This window comes from Parambassis ranga, chromosome 15 (assembly GCF_900634625.1).
Source record: "Parambassis ranga chromosome 15, fParRan2.1, whole genome shotgun sequence".
Taxonomy (NCBI): domain Eukaryota; kingdom Metazoa; phylum Chordata; class Actinopteri; family Ambassidae; genus Parambassis; species Parambassis ranga.
This window is the reverse complement of record NC_041035.1, coordinates 11810944-11826044: the sequence shown is the minus strand read 5'-3', so window position 1 is coordinate 11826044 and position 15101 is coordinate 11810944. Positions and strand designations below refer to the sequence as shown.

Genomic DNA, 15101 nt, shown 5'->3' with positions numbered 1-15101 from the left:
TCCCTTAACACTCTCTCTCCTTCCTTCTGTGTCTCCTCTCACTTTTATCCTCCATCTTATTTTTCTGCCTTTTTCTTTCTCTCTCGCTTTCTGTTTGCCTCTCGCACCTGCAGATGTCCCATTCCGATCAGTCCCATAACTCCATGCAGCAGAGCTTGCATGTGTCTCCTCACCCTGGCAGTCAAACAGGGCCGCCCTTACATCACGGCAGCCAGTCAGGGCAGCCTTTGCATCACAGCGGTCAGTCATCGCAGCCGCCTCGCCAGTCGCAGCCACAGCCTCAGCACCCCGGACAGAACAGTCACCCACACAACGATCTGAACTTTAACCCCTCCTCAGATGGGCAGATGGGTCAGGGAGCTCAGGATATGCCCGAACCCTCCCTGGATGTAAGTGTGTCCGCTTTGGACGCCATGAGCTATTTGTTAACAGCTAACATTGTCTGCTGCAGCTGCTTTCATCTCTTTGCTGTTTGCTTTGTTTACATTTATAGGCTATGTTTATGTGGACACTGGCTTCAACAGAACTCGACTTTGTTTTCAGGATATTTAGCCTTGTTTTTTTCTGCCTTTTATCCACAGCTGCTTCCAGACCTGCCCAACCCGGAAGAATTACTCTCATACTTGGACCCTCCCGACCTTCCCACCAACAGCAATGATGACCTTCTCTCTCTTTTTGAGAACAACTAGCCCTACACCTGCCCCCAACACAATTCCTGCTAAAGGAGATGTGATATATTTGTCCGTCCACAGATGCTTCACCAACTTCCTGTCGAGCAGCTCTCTATGCTCATGCACATATAAACAGTTTCTCAGTAGTAGAACTTGCAGCATAGGAACACCTGTTTGGGAACTCCAAATGAGAGAAAGCAGGATCCCCCCCCCTTTTGTTTGTTTGTTTGTTTCCTTGTGTAAAGATTCACACACCAGTTCTACCACGTCTGACTCAAAATGCACCATTTCCAGCCATGTCAGTGGGCACTATTTATATATCGATCTATATATAAATATATATATATATATATATATATATATATATATGTTGATTTTACATCTGAAAACTGTGCAGCTATAATCATTAATATGTAAACAACACAGAGGAGACAGGAGCCTTTGTGGGCTCGAGGAAAAGTTTTGCTTTGTTTTTATAATTTTCCTTTTTTTTAAAAAACAAAAAATAGTTGGAGGGGAAACAGTGTTTTTATCCTATTTGAAATGTGTTCTTCCAAAACTCTGGCACATGTTATACCCCTATAACCATCAAAGACTTCCGTGTGTGTGTGTATATGTGTGTGCGTGTGTGTGTGTTTGAATATAACTGGAACTCATCACAGCAATGAAAGGACGAGGTAAATTGGCCTTTGTGTGTCAGCAGAGGACAAAATCTGTTGTGTGACTGATTCAGTGTGCATGTCTGTGTGTGTACATATTATACATAAGTGTGTGTCTGTTTACATGTTCTGTTTTTTGCTCGCCTGTATGTAAACAGCAGCAGGGAGAGAAGGTTTTAAAACATTCGACTTTTAAGAGCTGTCTTCTTATTCTTTTTTTTTTCTCCCCCTCCACCCGGTCTGCAGTCTCTTGTTTGTGTATTTATTGTAACGTTCCACTCTTCCTCATCAAATTCAGCAACATTTCGATCTCAAGTGCATGTGTGCCAACGGCTCCTGTTGTCTTCGTCCAGCCTAAAATCTGCTTGATCAAATCATATTTATTATTTTTCATTTCATCTGTTTTTTTTTCATTGTTGTTTTTATCTTTTTCCCACATTGAAAGTAATCAGATATCGCCACATATTTTTATTTAATTTTTTTTGTAATGACCTGGATATTATGTTGGTATAATAGCAGACTTTCAGTTTTTAAATCACTGTATTTTATAAAACAAAAACATCTATGTGACTGTGCTGACCTGAAAAAAACATCTTGCATGATCCAACAGTTTCCAAAGCTGTTGTATATACCCTTTGTGAATAACTGTACAGTACTGTACCTAACTGATACTGGCAACTACATGGTACTGTGTGTCTGTCCAAGATAACACATACACACACACTCACAAACACACACACACACACACACAAGATCCCTGATAACCTGATAACCTGTTATTTGAGTACCTGTGTATGTGTACGTACGTCGTCCATGAACCTGTGACAATGCATCAGCAGAAAGGAAAGCTCTTTTTATTTTTTTATGTATTGGTCATCTTTAAATGAGCTCTCTCCTCTACTTAGAGGTCCACATTTCTCCAAATGTATTTGTTTGATATGATCTGAACAAGTGACCTCATCCTCTTTTATTTAAAGTGAGATTTGATAACCACACTTTGTGATTTTATATAAGTTATTATATTTGTCCATCGTTTTAAATGAGGTTTAATTTGGTTTACACAGTTTTATGCAGTACAGAAAAATGAATTGAAACAATTTGTTTCCACGTTTAAGTTTTGTAATCCTTTTTCAAGAACCAGATGTGACTTTTGGATCAAATCACCTTCATATAACACAGCTGAAGAATCAGATATTTGTTTGTTTTGTTTGTTTGTTTGTTTGTTTATATGTTTGTTAAAGACAATGCACTGCCGCATTGGGATATTTTATTTCCCTACACAGTGTGTAATTATGACTGTAACCTTTCACAAAAATCACATCTAGTAATTTTAGTGACACAATTTGTACTGTCTGATTGCAGACATTGGAAATTAAGTGGAGGGTTTAGAAGAGAATGGGATTAATATTGTAAAATTAAATTGGGGGAGATTCTCCCTTTACTCCTTCCCTCCTATTAAATTACTAGGTTGTGGGGGTGGGGGGGAAGTAAAGGATATTTGTATATAATGTAAATGACATAGAGACACATTAACAGAAATGTATTCATTTTCTCCAGTGGGAGTGTGCATAGTGTATTTAGAATTTGTAAAGCTTGCATCCTCCTGTCAAGACATTGAATTGGGAAAATGAGTCCGTGTTCGATTGCGTCTGTGCAGACCTCTCTAACCATGCCTGTTCATTTATGTAAGATACTTTATGTGCTCCAACATGAGGGGTTCAACAAAAGAAAAGATTTTTTTTTCCTTTGTGTAATATTAAACTTCTGTGTATTTCGCTATTACCTGTGTACTTTATAAAGGTGCTACAAAGAAAAAAATATCAAAACCTTTTGAGGTGTAATTTGGACTTGGGAGACATCGAGCTTCGAGTAGCTCTTAAGGGTTGTTTCCAGAAAAAAAACATTTACAGTTTGTAAAAAAGAAAAAGAAAAAAAAAGAAAGAAAATAAAACATTTTGTCAAATTTATAATTTTTATGCAATTTGGCAAATATATATGCTATAAAGGTACAATCTGAGGTGATTGGCACAAGTGGCAGTTGTCTATTTGGTTTTGTACATTCTATGTACAATCATTTCATATTCTAAACTGGTCAGAAGAACATTGTGATTTTTAGTCTTGCAAATCTGTATGTAGTTAGATGACGTGACATCCTAATATTTATCTAATAAATATGTATTCAGATGAAACACGAGCAACGGCTTCTGTGTGTTTTGACATATGAAGTGCAAAAAGCTGCAATTATACGTACTGCACTATGTCCAGCACTGCTGAACGGTAATTTCTTCCATTAACAGTCATTTAAAAATATGTTTTATTAGGAGTATATAAAATAATTTAAATGTTTTTAGTGCTTTTTGAAATGACATAAACAGTCCGTTAAAATGCGGTTTAAAATCCGAGATGTGGGAGTTGAGTGCTTTTACTTCCTGCCACGTGGTGACGCTGCCTGTTTCCACATCTCGCGGGTCTGCACGTCTGCGTTACGTCACTTGTAAACAGCAGCAGCAGAGCAGCACCACCACCACCCATGGCCTGCAGGTACTTCTCCTCCCCCTATACCTCCCCCAAAGATGTTACAGCTCAAAAGTCGTGTGAGGTACAGCTCGCTGGGTGTCTCCGCTGCGAGGCTGTTTTCTTCCGGTCCCGTTAAAAACCCGGTGGTGTTTCTGGACATGGAGGCGGACGGCGAGCCTCTCGGAAGAATTACCATCGAGGTAGCTATCTAGCTAGCAAGCATGCTAGCCGCTTCCAAAGACCTTCGCCTGTAGCATGTGTCACGGAGAACACACCGTGAACCCCAGTCATGACTTTGAATGTGATTTGTGTTGCCTTGCAGCTGAATGCAGATGTTGTACCAAAGACTGCGGGTATGTTTTTTTTTCCAGTTACAGTTTGTTTGTTGGTTGAGACAGCTGTTTTAGTATTAATAAATAATACTTTAAACTTCACAGAAAACTTCAGAGCACTGTGCAGTGGTGAACATGGATTTGGATACAAAGGATCAGTGTTTCACAGGGTCATACCTGAGTTCATGTGCCAGGTAAGATGGATCAGTGGTGGTGTAAGGTGCAGCAGTGTGTTTCCCATATTGTCTGTTATGCACTTTTTCTGTTGACAGGGAGGAGACTTCACCAACCACAACGGCACAGGGGGGAAGTCTATTTATGGGAAAACATTCAGAGATGAAAACTTCAAATTAAAGCACACCAGTCCAGGTACCTGCTCAGTGCCTACCTTATCTGTTTTTATTGTACATTGCAAATTCATGTAGGGATTTTAGTGTGTCCTGTGTTTCATTCATCAGACAGTGCTATGCATTGCATGACTGACATATAATGATATATATGGGAATAATCGTCACTGTTCCATTACATTTTAAAAGCTAATGTATTAGACTGGATGATCAGTAACAACCTAATGGCCTGCCATGTTTTTTGTATGTTAATAGAGCTGCATCTCCACTAGATGGCAGTGCCTGTTCTTGTGCAGCATTAAATCACTGTTATATAGATTTTGCAATCTTCATGTGAATGACCTACTTTTTGGAGTCAACATGGACTAATCAAAATAACTCATTTTCTTGAATAAACATTATCCACATGCAGATTATTTGGTGCCTCATTTTGTGTTGCATAATCACAGTTTGCGTCACTTTGAGTAAGAGAAACTGACCTGTTCCTCACTCATTTAATGACAAGCTAAACACTGTTTCTCTGCTACAGACAGTCCTAAATGGTCAGGGTTAAAAGGACATAAATGTTTGGGTGCATCACATTCATCTGATTCGCTTTTTTTTTTTTTATCTCTACAGGAACACTTTCAATGGCCAACTCTGGGCCAAACACCAATGGCTCGCAGTTCTTTATCTGTACGACTAAAACCGAATGGTAAATATATTTTAATAAGCCTTCTAAGATTATTCTGCACACACTCAAATCTGAAGTCACTCTCTGTCTCTGACAGGCTGGATGGTAAACACGTGGTGTTCGGGCATGTGAAGGACGGTATGGATGTGGTCACCAAGATGGAATCCTTTGGTTTACACGATGGAGGTGTGATTAAGAAAATTGTCATCAGTGACTGTGGGGAGATCAAATAACACTTAAGTCCTTTCACAGACTCCTGTAGGATGACTTAATATGCAGTGATTTTTTTTTTTACCTCCCACATTGCTAAAAAACTTTCTAGAAAGAACCGTCACAGGTCATTCTTGTTCTTCCATTTGAACTGCAAATTTTGACTAACTACTACTGCAGAAATTTCCGTAATACTTTAATGCAGCTAATCAGGTACCAAGTGTGTGTATTGTGTGTTTGGTTGCCACTTATTTGTGGCTGGCTCTTTCATTGATTACTCTTTACTCCAACTATGAGCCTCAGGCATGGTTACTGTTTCTTTTGCTGACTTGTTGTCCATCAACATGATTGACATGAATTATAGACAGTGTGAAATAATAATAGCTCTCTGGACAGTGCTATGTTTTTCTGATTCTTTAGTGGACTGAGACAGACTAACTCATACCGTCTGGTGGTGCTAACTGGTTACCAGTCTAATTAGTTTTTACAATGTATTTCTTCCATTCTTATGATCATTTTAGCTCCTTTAATGCTATTTTTACCTCTTACAAATTGTACTTTTAACTTAACAGCCATCTATTGTATAAATTATTGTGCACCTCCTCCCTATTTACTGCCAAATAAACAACTATTTTCAGATTTTACAGGCTCTGCTCTTAGTACAGGACATTTACTCTCATGTGCCACCAGCCCTGCTGGTTTTAAGGCTTCCCGGAAATGATCCAGCTGCTTTTTTTAGACACAGGACAACTGACTTCCTTTCCATCAGAACAGGATGTGACATCATGTGACATCCACCTACAGTGGAGCTTAAGAAAAAGATCACATGAATGCAGTTGACAGATGATGGACATGTGGGCTGCAGCCTCATTGGACACAGTCAGTCAGTGCAGATGATTTAATCTGCTGGAACCACAGAGAAGCCTGAAAATGTCTTTAGCCTGCATGTAGGCTGCATATCCTTCGCTTCCTCTTTATGTGAAACACAGAGTGCCTCAGAGAGAGGGAGAAAAGGAGGCCAGGACATGTCTGAAAGCCAGAGACTGGGTGGTGCTCTTATCGAGCTAATACTTTATGAAAGTAAATAATGAAGCGACGTGAAAAAGCAGCTCTTTCCCCTAAATGAAACCATATGCGCACTGACCTTCCACCGTTTGTTTGAATTCTCAGATTACATTGTTGCTATAGAGACTTTTCAGCTCTCACTCTGTTTGAGCTTGAGATGTTGTAACAAACTTGATATAATTTGGGTCCCCACCCCTCTGGTTTAGTTTTAGTTATTTGGAATGCATGTCCAATATTGTGCATGGAAACTTGGCTGGAAAGACAATGGCGCTGTGGCCAACGGTTTAACACACATACAAAACAATGACATCTTTACAACTGGTACAAGCTGGTTCTTCTGTAAATGTCTACATTTATCACACAGCACCCATGTCAAATTTGTGTTTTGTTTTTCCTGTCCACAAGTTGGACTTTAAAAAAGTGTTGAAATCAATTCCTGGCAGCTTTACGTGTCTGTTATCTTTCAGCACTTGCACGGAAAGTGAAAAAAAAAAGTTACAAGTCTCCTCCTGCGTTACACAACCACCGCGAATAATCCATTAACAAGCTCTCTATCATGATCTATACGCTTAAGTCTTGTGTAAGACATGCACTCAAGGACACAGAACAGAGTGATGGCTCTTAGTAATGCATATTACACTCAATGTGTTGCTTTTGGCAGAAGTCGATTGAACTGAGGACGCACACAAATGCAACAACACTGTCCAAGCAGTCCTAATTCAATATGACTTTTATTCATCAAACTCTCAACAGCACTGAAGCACTAAAATGTTTTCCCAACTAACAAATAAGGCACATTTTGGAATGCCGTTTTATGGACATGAAAAACAGACCTGTGGTCGACTCTCGAAAACCATGAACATCTTTGTTTCCCGAAATCATTGTCTCCTCAACCTTCATGCCTGCCTTCTGTCCAATTCAAATATGACATTATTGCAATACTGCATTACAAACATCTCAAGTGATACAGACAGTAAATAATACAAACATTAACTTTCCAACTTGACCACATAAGTGTTAACACATTACATTCAGTAAATATGTATTATCCATAGAGGCTACACTTGTTGTAAATGAAGTTGCTGATAATGTTAAAAACAATATGTACTGTAGCAAACTACTGTAAAGTATTTTAAATAAGTATACATTGCACAAAATAATACTTCATTCAAAACCAAAACACATGCACATGCAAACTCTAAAATAGTTCTTTGTCACGCACGCTTTCTTGACAAAAAAAGTATACACTCCGTATCTGCTAATAACATTTTATAATAGTTTCTTATCATTGCTGCTTTAAGCAAACTCACAGTTTAATGTGCTTATACAGTGGTGAGTATCTGTCACTAATTAAGAACACAAAGGTTTCTGCATGTTAACACAATATATCTCTATAATATGAAATGAATACATGCGGTTGTATGGGTGTAAATGGCAGCTCATAATTAGTAACGACTGAATAACGGGGTTATTCAACACTGATAACATCATAAAACACACACAAAAAATACAAATGGCTTATAATTGAGAAAGGTTATTAATTATGTACCAGCTTTTTTATAATATTCTATGTAGACATCAATATTTCCTTCTTAGTGTATTTTTGTTGCATATTCTATACAAAAAGTGTTGTAAAACGTCTTTCCATAAATATTTCTGCAGGATAACCCTTCAGATTATTGTAAAACATAAAGAAAAAAAAACAAACTCCCAGCTTTGATTATTTCTCAGCAATAGGCCCTTCTTCACACACAAAAACACAAAGCTTTAATATTGCTTCAAAAGAGCTACGATCATTGAAATGATGGCCATCAAATATATACATAAAAAAATCTTCTCTTTGTCAGGGAAATAACTCTTGAGTTTTTTGCAGATTGCTTGAAAAATTTTCAACATCTATTAAGTGTTCCAAAATACACATCTTATTCATAGAAAATAACCATTTTGAACTGAAAAGGTACTAGAAAAGTCAAGTATATGTAATTCAAGACACTACGTCTGAAAGCAGAGATTTCTCCTCTTTACCTTTTTTTTTTAAAAAAATGTATCAGCTGCTTCCATTGGCTCTTGATTTGCCATTTAAAATGGCCTCCTCTATAAAAGAAAAAAAAATGACTTCTGGGCGGAATCAGTCTGACAGGATTTCTCATCATCTATTCTGCCAGAACCGTGAATCACAACAAGACTTGTTTATGAGGTTAGTTCACAAGGCATCATTGGTATTTCTTCCTTTCACGTCAGCCACGTGGTATGATGTGGACAGGTTGGCGTCATCACACGGAGGGAAAAGAAGGACAGCAAAAGACACGGATTGTTCCCAACAGTGGCAGGCTATATAAGGAGAATTATCCATTCAGGTTAGGCTTTTGACTTAACGTATATAAACAAAAATCTGTCTTTTAAAGGGGCACTCCACCATTTTAACTCACAAAGTTCAGTTTGCTGATCACTGAAATTACTACTCACTATTTCTACACCACAATGATTGAGGATATGAGTGTTAAACACAGGTAAACTCACTTTAAAAAGGCAAGTAAATGTTAGTAAACAGCAGGTTCCAGGATGTATTTATATATATTTATATTATCTTTTCAAACTTGATTCAGATTCAGATTGCTTGGTGGACAGTTCATAGTTCAATGAGAGAGAATCGATCAGTTTCAGATCCATTGCTAAAAAAGACGAACATATGCAAAATAATTTTAGTGTTAAGAAAGGGTCTTAAGCTCAGGTTTAGAGACAAATATTTAGCAAAATACAAACTTGGGCGTAGCGTTTAGTGACCAGGGGAGCCTACTGATAGATGTAAGTTGCATTATGGGAGATACATTCTTTGCAGCCTGATCTGTAGTAGTGACTAAAATGAATGACATCATCTCAGCATGTGCTGCATGCACGGCTCCTAGCTTCATGGAGCTGCAGTGCTGAATCACTGCAGTGCCCTTTAAACTTTCACAGATGGAATCTGTAATGTACCATTATCATCCACTCCCACTAAAGCAGGTAACCATGTATATTTTCTGACAAAACCCACGGTGTCTTGGATAGACATAACTACAACAGATAAAAAAAACAAGGAGTGAGGTCCACAGTTTCATAAGCGACTTCGTTCTGTTGTGAGGGTCGACTAAGAAATAACATCTTTGTTGATTTTCCATGACAACAGACCACAGTAGGTTTGTTATTGCCAGCTGCGTGTGCTGGTTCAGCCCGTGCCTCTTAACTCAGCAAACTGCAAACACCCACCATGCCAGTTCAACCACCAATAGAGGGCCTGCGCTTTTCCTGTGTCACATCTTCAACCTACATCAAACTTGCATCACAGTGACCACGTGCACCTATACTCCTCCAACTCCACCTATCACCACACCATGGCCTCTTGGCATTGTACTTGAAATCTTTTTAAGGCACAAACAGTATGTTACACCATTAAAATATTTTCCTCTAGCTTTTGTAAGGCTAGAAATACAGTACATTCTAAAATATTTCCTATAAGAAGAATCCTTGAAAGACAGGTTTTTGTATTGTAGTGCTTACTCCACAGTGATATATGTAAACACAGTGGGTGCTTCCTTTAAAGACGTGTTTATGACCAAAGGCCCCATATAAACATAAAAAGCAGGAGTAAACGTAATTCACTTTCATTATATCCATTAGTCTTTGCACCACATCATCAATCTGTAGAAGATTAAGTAGAAGATTCTGTTTGCAGTCAGACCCCCCACCCCCCTTTTTTTTCTTAATCCTCTTCTGTACAAATCAGCTTTCTTTTTTTTTAAATCATTGTCTTTCTCTCGCCAACCTGAAAGCTTCACCTCACCTCTACACACTCTTTACACTGCAGCTAGCTGCTGGACGCAGTTTCTAAAGGAAATCCGTTTTCTGTACTAACCTTAGCAGGCCTCACTTGGCACTGAAACGCAGACCTCTTCCCGAGTCTCTTCTTGGTATTTTACAGGTCAATTCAGACTTTTCATTAACCCCTACCATCATCTTTAATAATCACACTGTGGCATTTCAACACTGACATGTTATTGACCCTTCTTTAAATTTAACAATTACGGTAAAACAATTTACCCATCTAACCACATCTATCTATTCTAATTCTATAGACAACTGAGAATATGTGTGGCGAAACAAAAATACTCTAGGGGAGGGTGAATGAAACTTTATCTGTTAGCAACGCACTAAATCTAGCCGAGGAGCGACTCTACGCAACTGAACCTACAGTAGTTTCTAAAGACACGTGGAAGCAGTTACACAATAATGCGATTATACAAACATACAAAAAAAAATATTTATGTCCCAGTTAAAATTCAAATTGCACACTAGACAACAAGAAAATAAATAGGCCAAATGTAAGCTAGGGATGTATGGCACATCATCCCTCAAGTTAATTCACAGTTTATAAGATGTGCTGTTGACCCTAATACGGCAAAGACATCGAAGGCCTCATATACATTATACCATGGCGAGAGGCCCTGGTTTTATGTTCATCACATCGCCACATACTTCACTTGGCAGGGAAACGGAAAGCAGATCTCTGTAAACACAAAGCCGACAAACCCCGATCTGAGGTAATCTCAACATTGACACCAATGAAATACATGCCTGGTGCTAATTCGTCAATATATTAATCAGCTGTTGTTCCAACATTAAGGTTGGAGGAGTAACTGGTGGTTATATTCAATACTGTCACTGAAAAAGATTAAATTATTAAATCTGTGTTCCACTGGTGGATGCTGCAGAGAAGGAAAGCATTGGAAAAAAAAGCTACAGTTTATACTGAGGGCTTCTGAGACACAGAGGGGAAGACGTCAAGAGGAAAGGATGCCATATGTGCATGGTAGGGTGAACACATGGCAGCAGGGAGGACAATAAAAGCCTCCACTGTGGATGAGCGGCTAGTGTTGGGGACACGGGAGTTGCTCTCTGCCTCTGAGTAAAGATGATTATTGCACACGGCGGCAGTAGTATCCCAGGACTTTACACTTCTCGCACAGGTGTTGTGGGTGCTCCTTACTCTGGTCAGACACGTCCAGGCCATCCGGTTTCTCTAAAGGCCGCTAAAAGATACAAAGTGATGGTGCACATTAATCCCTGAGGAAAGCAGGCACCAAACACACAGCATAAAAGTTTTGCAAGCAGTTCATTTGGCAGCAGATTCCACTTTGCTTTACGCCTAACTGGCCTCCAACACTACCCCCATATTCCTCACAGGCCAGACGTGTACTAAACACAATTAGTTGCAGAGATATGGCAGAGCACCATGAGCTGCGGAAAGCTGCAGTACACTTTAACAACCTGGTATGAAAGAAATAGATCCAACATGCATTTGATCACGATGACCTGTATGGAAATATCAGCTTTGGCATCAGCTTTCTTGGAATCATTATTGTGCACAAAGGGAATCTATCTGAGCCAGCACATTAGGAGGTTATTTTAACAGTCCATCTGGAAAATTTTATTTCTCATCTATTGTTCTTTTCTTGTTAGAGCCTTTTACACAATCATTATTTATTCCAAGCGGTCTAAACCAGAGGAAACCAGGTTACCGTGGGTCACTACAAGGAGATGCACTAATGAGTCTGCCAGCATGTAGACTAAGACTTTACTATTGCTGCATCAAAGACATTAGGTCCTTGAGCAGTGCTGGAAAATTTGATGTAGATTTTATAGGGTCACCTCAGCGGTTAGAGGGAACTGGGTTCAAGCCCCGGTGCTGCAGTCGTCCTCCCTGCTGAATTGTCCCCGAGCAAGAAAGTCAAGAAGCTCAAGGGAGTAGGAGAAGCTGCAGGCGTCCATTTAAAGAAAGTGAAAAGACAATGTTCCCCCACTGTGACTAATATTGTACAACTTAATTTGGAATGAGTGTTTTGGCACAAATCCAGCAAAATGAAGGTTTTATTTAAAAAGTGGCTGTGACACACAGTAGTTGAGGCTTCTTCAACCAGACCAAAATAAATATTAATGTACAAAAAAATCAAGTTGAAAAATAGTCAAAGGTAACTGAAACACTGCCACCAAACACAAAGTTAGAACAGTATCTGTGTCACCTGGGAGACAAACTCGGGGGCAAAAAAATACAAGCCACTTTTAGTCAATTAAAACCTGCTGCCAACAGCAACACCTGCACATCTTCACAGAGGGCTTAACAAAGTGACACCTCTCAGGCCTGGGCTAATGTTAATGGTAAGCCGCAGTGTCAAAAATAAGTGGAACAATTAGAGCTGCAGGCTATTCTTGTTTGTATTTATGGTTGTTGGGACCTGTGCTTCTCTCTAATCCACTGTTATTTCTTCTTTTTTTATATGCCACATTATTGTAAACAATTCTAGGTCACACAGTCAGTGTTCAGTCTATCAGGGGTGATACAGCGTTGGAGCACTGCACTTGAGTACATCTCTGAGAACTCTGCATTGGCTTGAAGTCCCAGAATCCTTTGCTCTGCACAAAATAACAGGTATGTAATGGAACACCTAAGCAAACTCAGTGTGGATTGTAGCAACAAGAGAGCACAGTTTAGAGAGGTTTTAACTCCAACAAACTATCAAAGCTGACTTTGATATTTAAAGATGCAGGTTCTCATACATCTCAGTGAAAATCATGCTCCTGACCAAATGCACTGTGGGGTTCATGACTTTCCCATCAAAGAGGAACACATATTTAATAGATGTGGACAGGAATGGAAAATACATATTCATTTCATTTACAGGAATCCACAGTGAGGGAAGGAGCTCTGCTGAGCTCTTTGATACCGGAGGACACAAGAGGTTAGTGGTCCATTTCAAACGCTGACAGGGGGGAAATATGTTAAGTGGGTGACATTGCGAATGCAGGGAATTTGCTTGCCTGTGTGCAGCTTTTCCACAAGACAAAGACCAGAGAGGAGTGAGGGTTTTCTCACCAGCCGATGGAACTAAAAGGGTTTGACTGAGACAGACTTCAGTGTTTTATGGTATAGATCAGAGGTGATGAAGAAGCAGCAACACCAACACTGACTTTTGTGATTTTATTTAGTGTTAACGCAGCAGAGCATGGGTCTGCTGTGGTATTCAGAGAACGAGCAGGGCCTCAAACTGTAATCCTAATTTTATTTCAGGAGGTGGAATTGGAAGAATGTGGGGAAGCATAAATATCAAAAGATAAATGTTAAGGATAAATATATCTCTTGCTGAAACACAGAGGATTCTTTCTCTGTCTTTACTCAGCACTCTCTCTGAGCGCTATGTGGAAAAACAGCTGTCTGAATCCTGGTTAGCATGTCTTCACTTTTTTTTATTAAATGAGAGGGGAACTTCTGCAACTGTGGGCATCGATTCCTTCTGAGTTAGTGTGTGTCTGTGGGCCATTAATAAAGAGATATATGCTGATGACATCAGTAAATTATCCCAAATATTTATCAGGAAATGTAATTAGTTTATTCAATGCTCTTTTATTACCAAAGCTATTGTTAATGGTTGGATTTTTATTTTTAATGGGGCTGTCTGGAATATTCTCAAGACAATACACAAGCCAGCAGCTAAACTCTTATGTTTTCCTTTCACATCTCACACTTGCTCGTCTTTTTGGGTAGGTATCTAGCAGGTAAACATGTTAACATCAGTAAATGTGGTTCGGAGTACCTGTTTGTGTGGGTAGACATTGATGTGGCATTTGATACATTCTTGTCCCATGTTGGCCCATGAGTTGCCACTCATCCACTTCCTCTTACATTTGGGGCACTTGTACTCTCCAAAGCATCTCTTCTTCCCCTGATATGGTGTCAGTCCTTCACCTTTGGGTCTGGCCTGTAAAAAACAAACAAACAATGTAGCATGATAAATAAAATGCATACATACACAATGTAATACCTAAAATAGAAATGCAGACATTTTTCAGACGTTTAGCTGCTGGACAATGATGCAGGGTGAAAATCACAGCAGGGCGTGTCCATCCTTGCTGTGCTAATATATCCAACCTCATCATACACAACGCTCCGGCACACAGTTTTTGGCACAGAATGTGGTTCTGTAATTGACATTACTTCCATTACAGCTGTTTTAAATTACTCCTCTGATTCTCCTGAGGGAGATGATTACGAACAGTCGGTCAGCCATGAAAAAGCACTAGCCCAAGGGCCATATTGTTGGGAGGAGTCCTATGACTTAATGTTGGCAACATTTTTTAGGCCACTATAGCCTCTTTAAAAGCATGTCACAAACAAATGCATGGTTGATGTCATCAGAAGGATAAATCACAAAACGTCCTCTCTCCTGCCAAATGTACACTGATTAGTAAGTTTGTCAGAGCTTGTCATTGTCAATTTAAAGCTCCATCAGTAGAAAGAAAGACAGATTATCTAAGAACTTGAATTTGCCTGTCAGGCCAGGAGTGGTTGGTAAACAGAATTTTTTCATTTGGAGGATAAATATTGTAAATGGAACAGTGATGACTTTGTTATTTTAGCCCAAACTTGAAAAAACGTTCTTGTGAAGATGAAAATCTGATATGACAGAAATAAGTAATCTTAATGCACAGCATGCAACTGATGGCAGGTCTCCATAAAGTTAGGCAATGATCTGCTTTTAAAGTGAAATCAGATATGTCCAGTTCACTCCAGACTCCTCTGCAAGACTGCAGATTGT

The 15101-nt window shown here is 39.2% G+C and overlaps 3 protein-coding genes across 8 annotated transcripts in view; 2 read left to right on the top strand and 1 right to left on the bottom strand.

The window, feature by feature from the left end:
- LOC114447103 (zinc finger MIZ domain-containing protein 1-like) overlaps positions 1-3109 on the top strand; it is an 83829-nt gene extending 80720 nt beyond the window's left edge. For 5 of the 6 annotated variants that reach the window (XM_028423163.1, XM_028423161.1, XM_028423162.1 and 2 more), the window contains 2 exons: positions 114-389; positions 582-3109. In XM_028423163.1, coding sequence (XP_028278964.1) covers positions 114-389; positions 582-689 — 384 coding nt within the window. In that variant the 3' untranslated portion in view covers positions 690-3109. The remainder of the gene's footprint in view (positions 1-113; positions 390-581) is intronic. The other variant, XM_028423164.1, reaches the window with a different exon arrangement.
- Positions 3110-3816: 707 nt separating this feature from the next.
- Positions 3817-6053, top strand: ppifa (peptidylprolyl isomerase Fa). The gene is made up of 6 exons (XM_028422995.1): positions 3817-4047; positions 4170-4200; positions 4285-4373; positions 4452-4548; positions 5145-5220; positions 5297-6053. Exons 1-6 carry the CDS (start codon positions 3904-3906, stop codon positions 5430-5432), a joined length of 573 nt encoding a protein of 190 aa, XP_028278796.1. The 5' UTR covers positions 3817-3903; the 3' UTR covers positions 5433-6053.
- A 1133-nt stretch (positions 6054-7186) lies between these two features.
- The window catches only part of zcchc24 (zinc finger, CCHC domain containing 24), a 31605-nt gene continuing 23690 nt past the window's right edge, over positions 7187-15101 (bottom strand). The window contains exons 3-4 of the mRNA XM_028424280.1: positions 14100-14264; positions 7187-11540 (exon numbers count right to left, since the gene is read on the bottom strand). Coding sequence (XP_028280081.1) covers positions 11427-11540; positions 14100-14264 — 279 coding nt within the window. The 3' untranslated portion in view covers positions 7187-11426. The remainder of the gene's footprint in view (positions 11541-14099; positions 14265-15101) is intronic.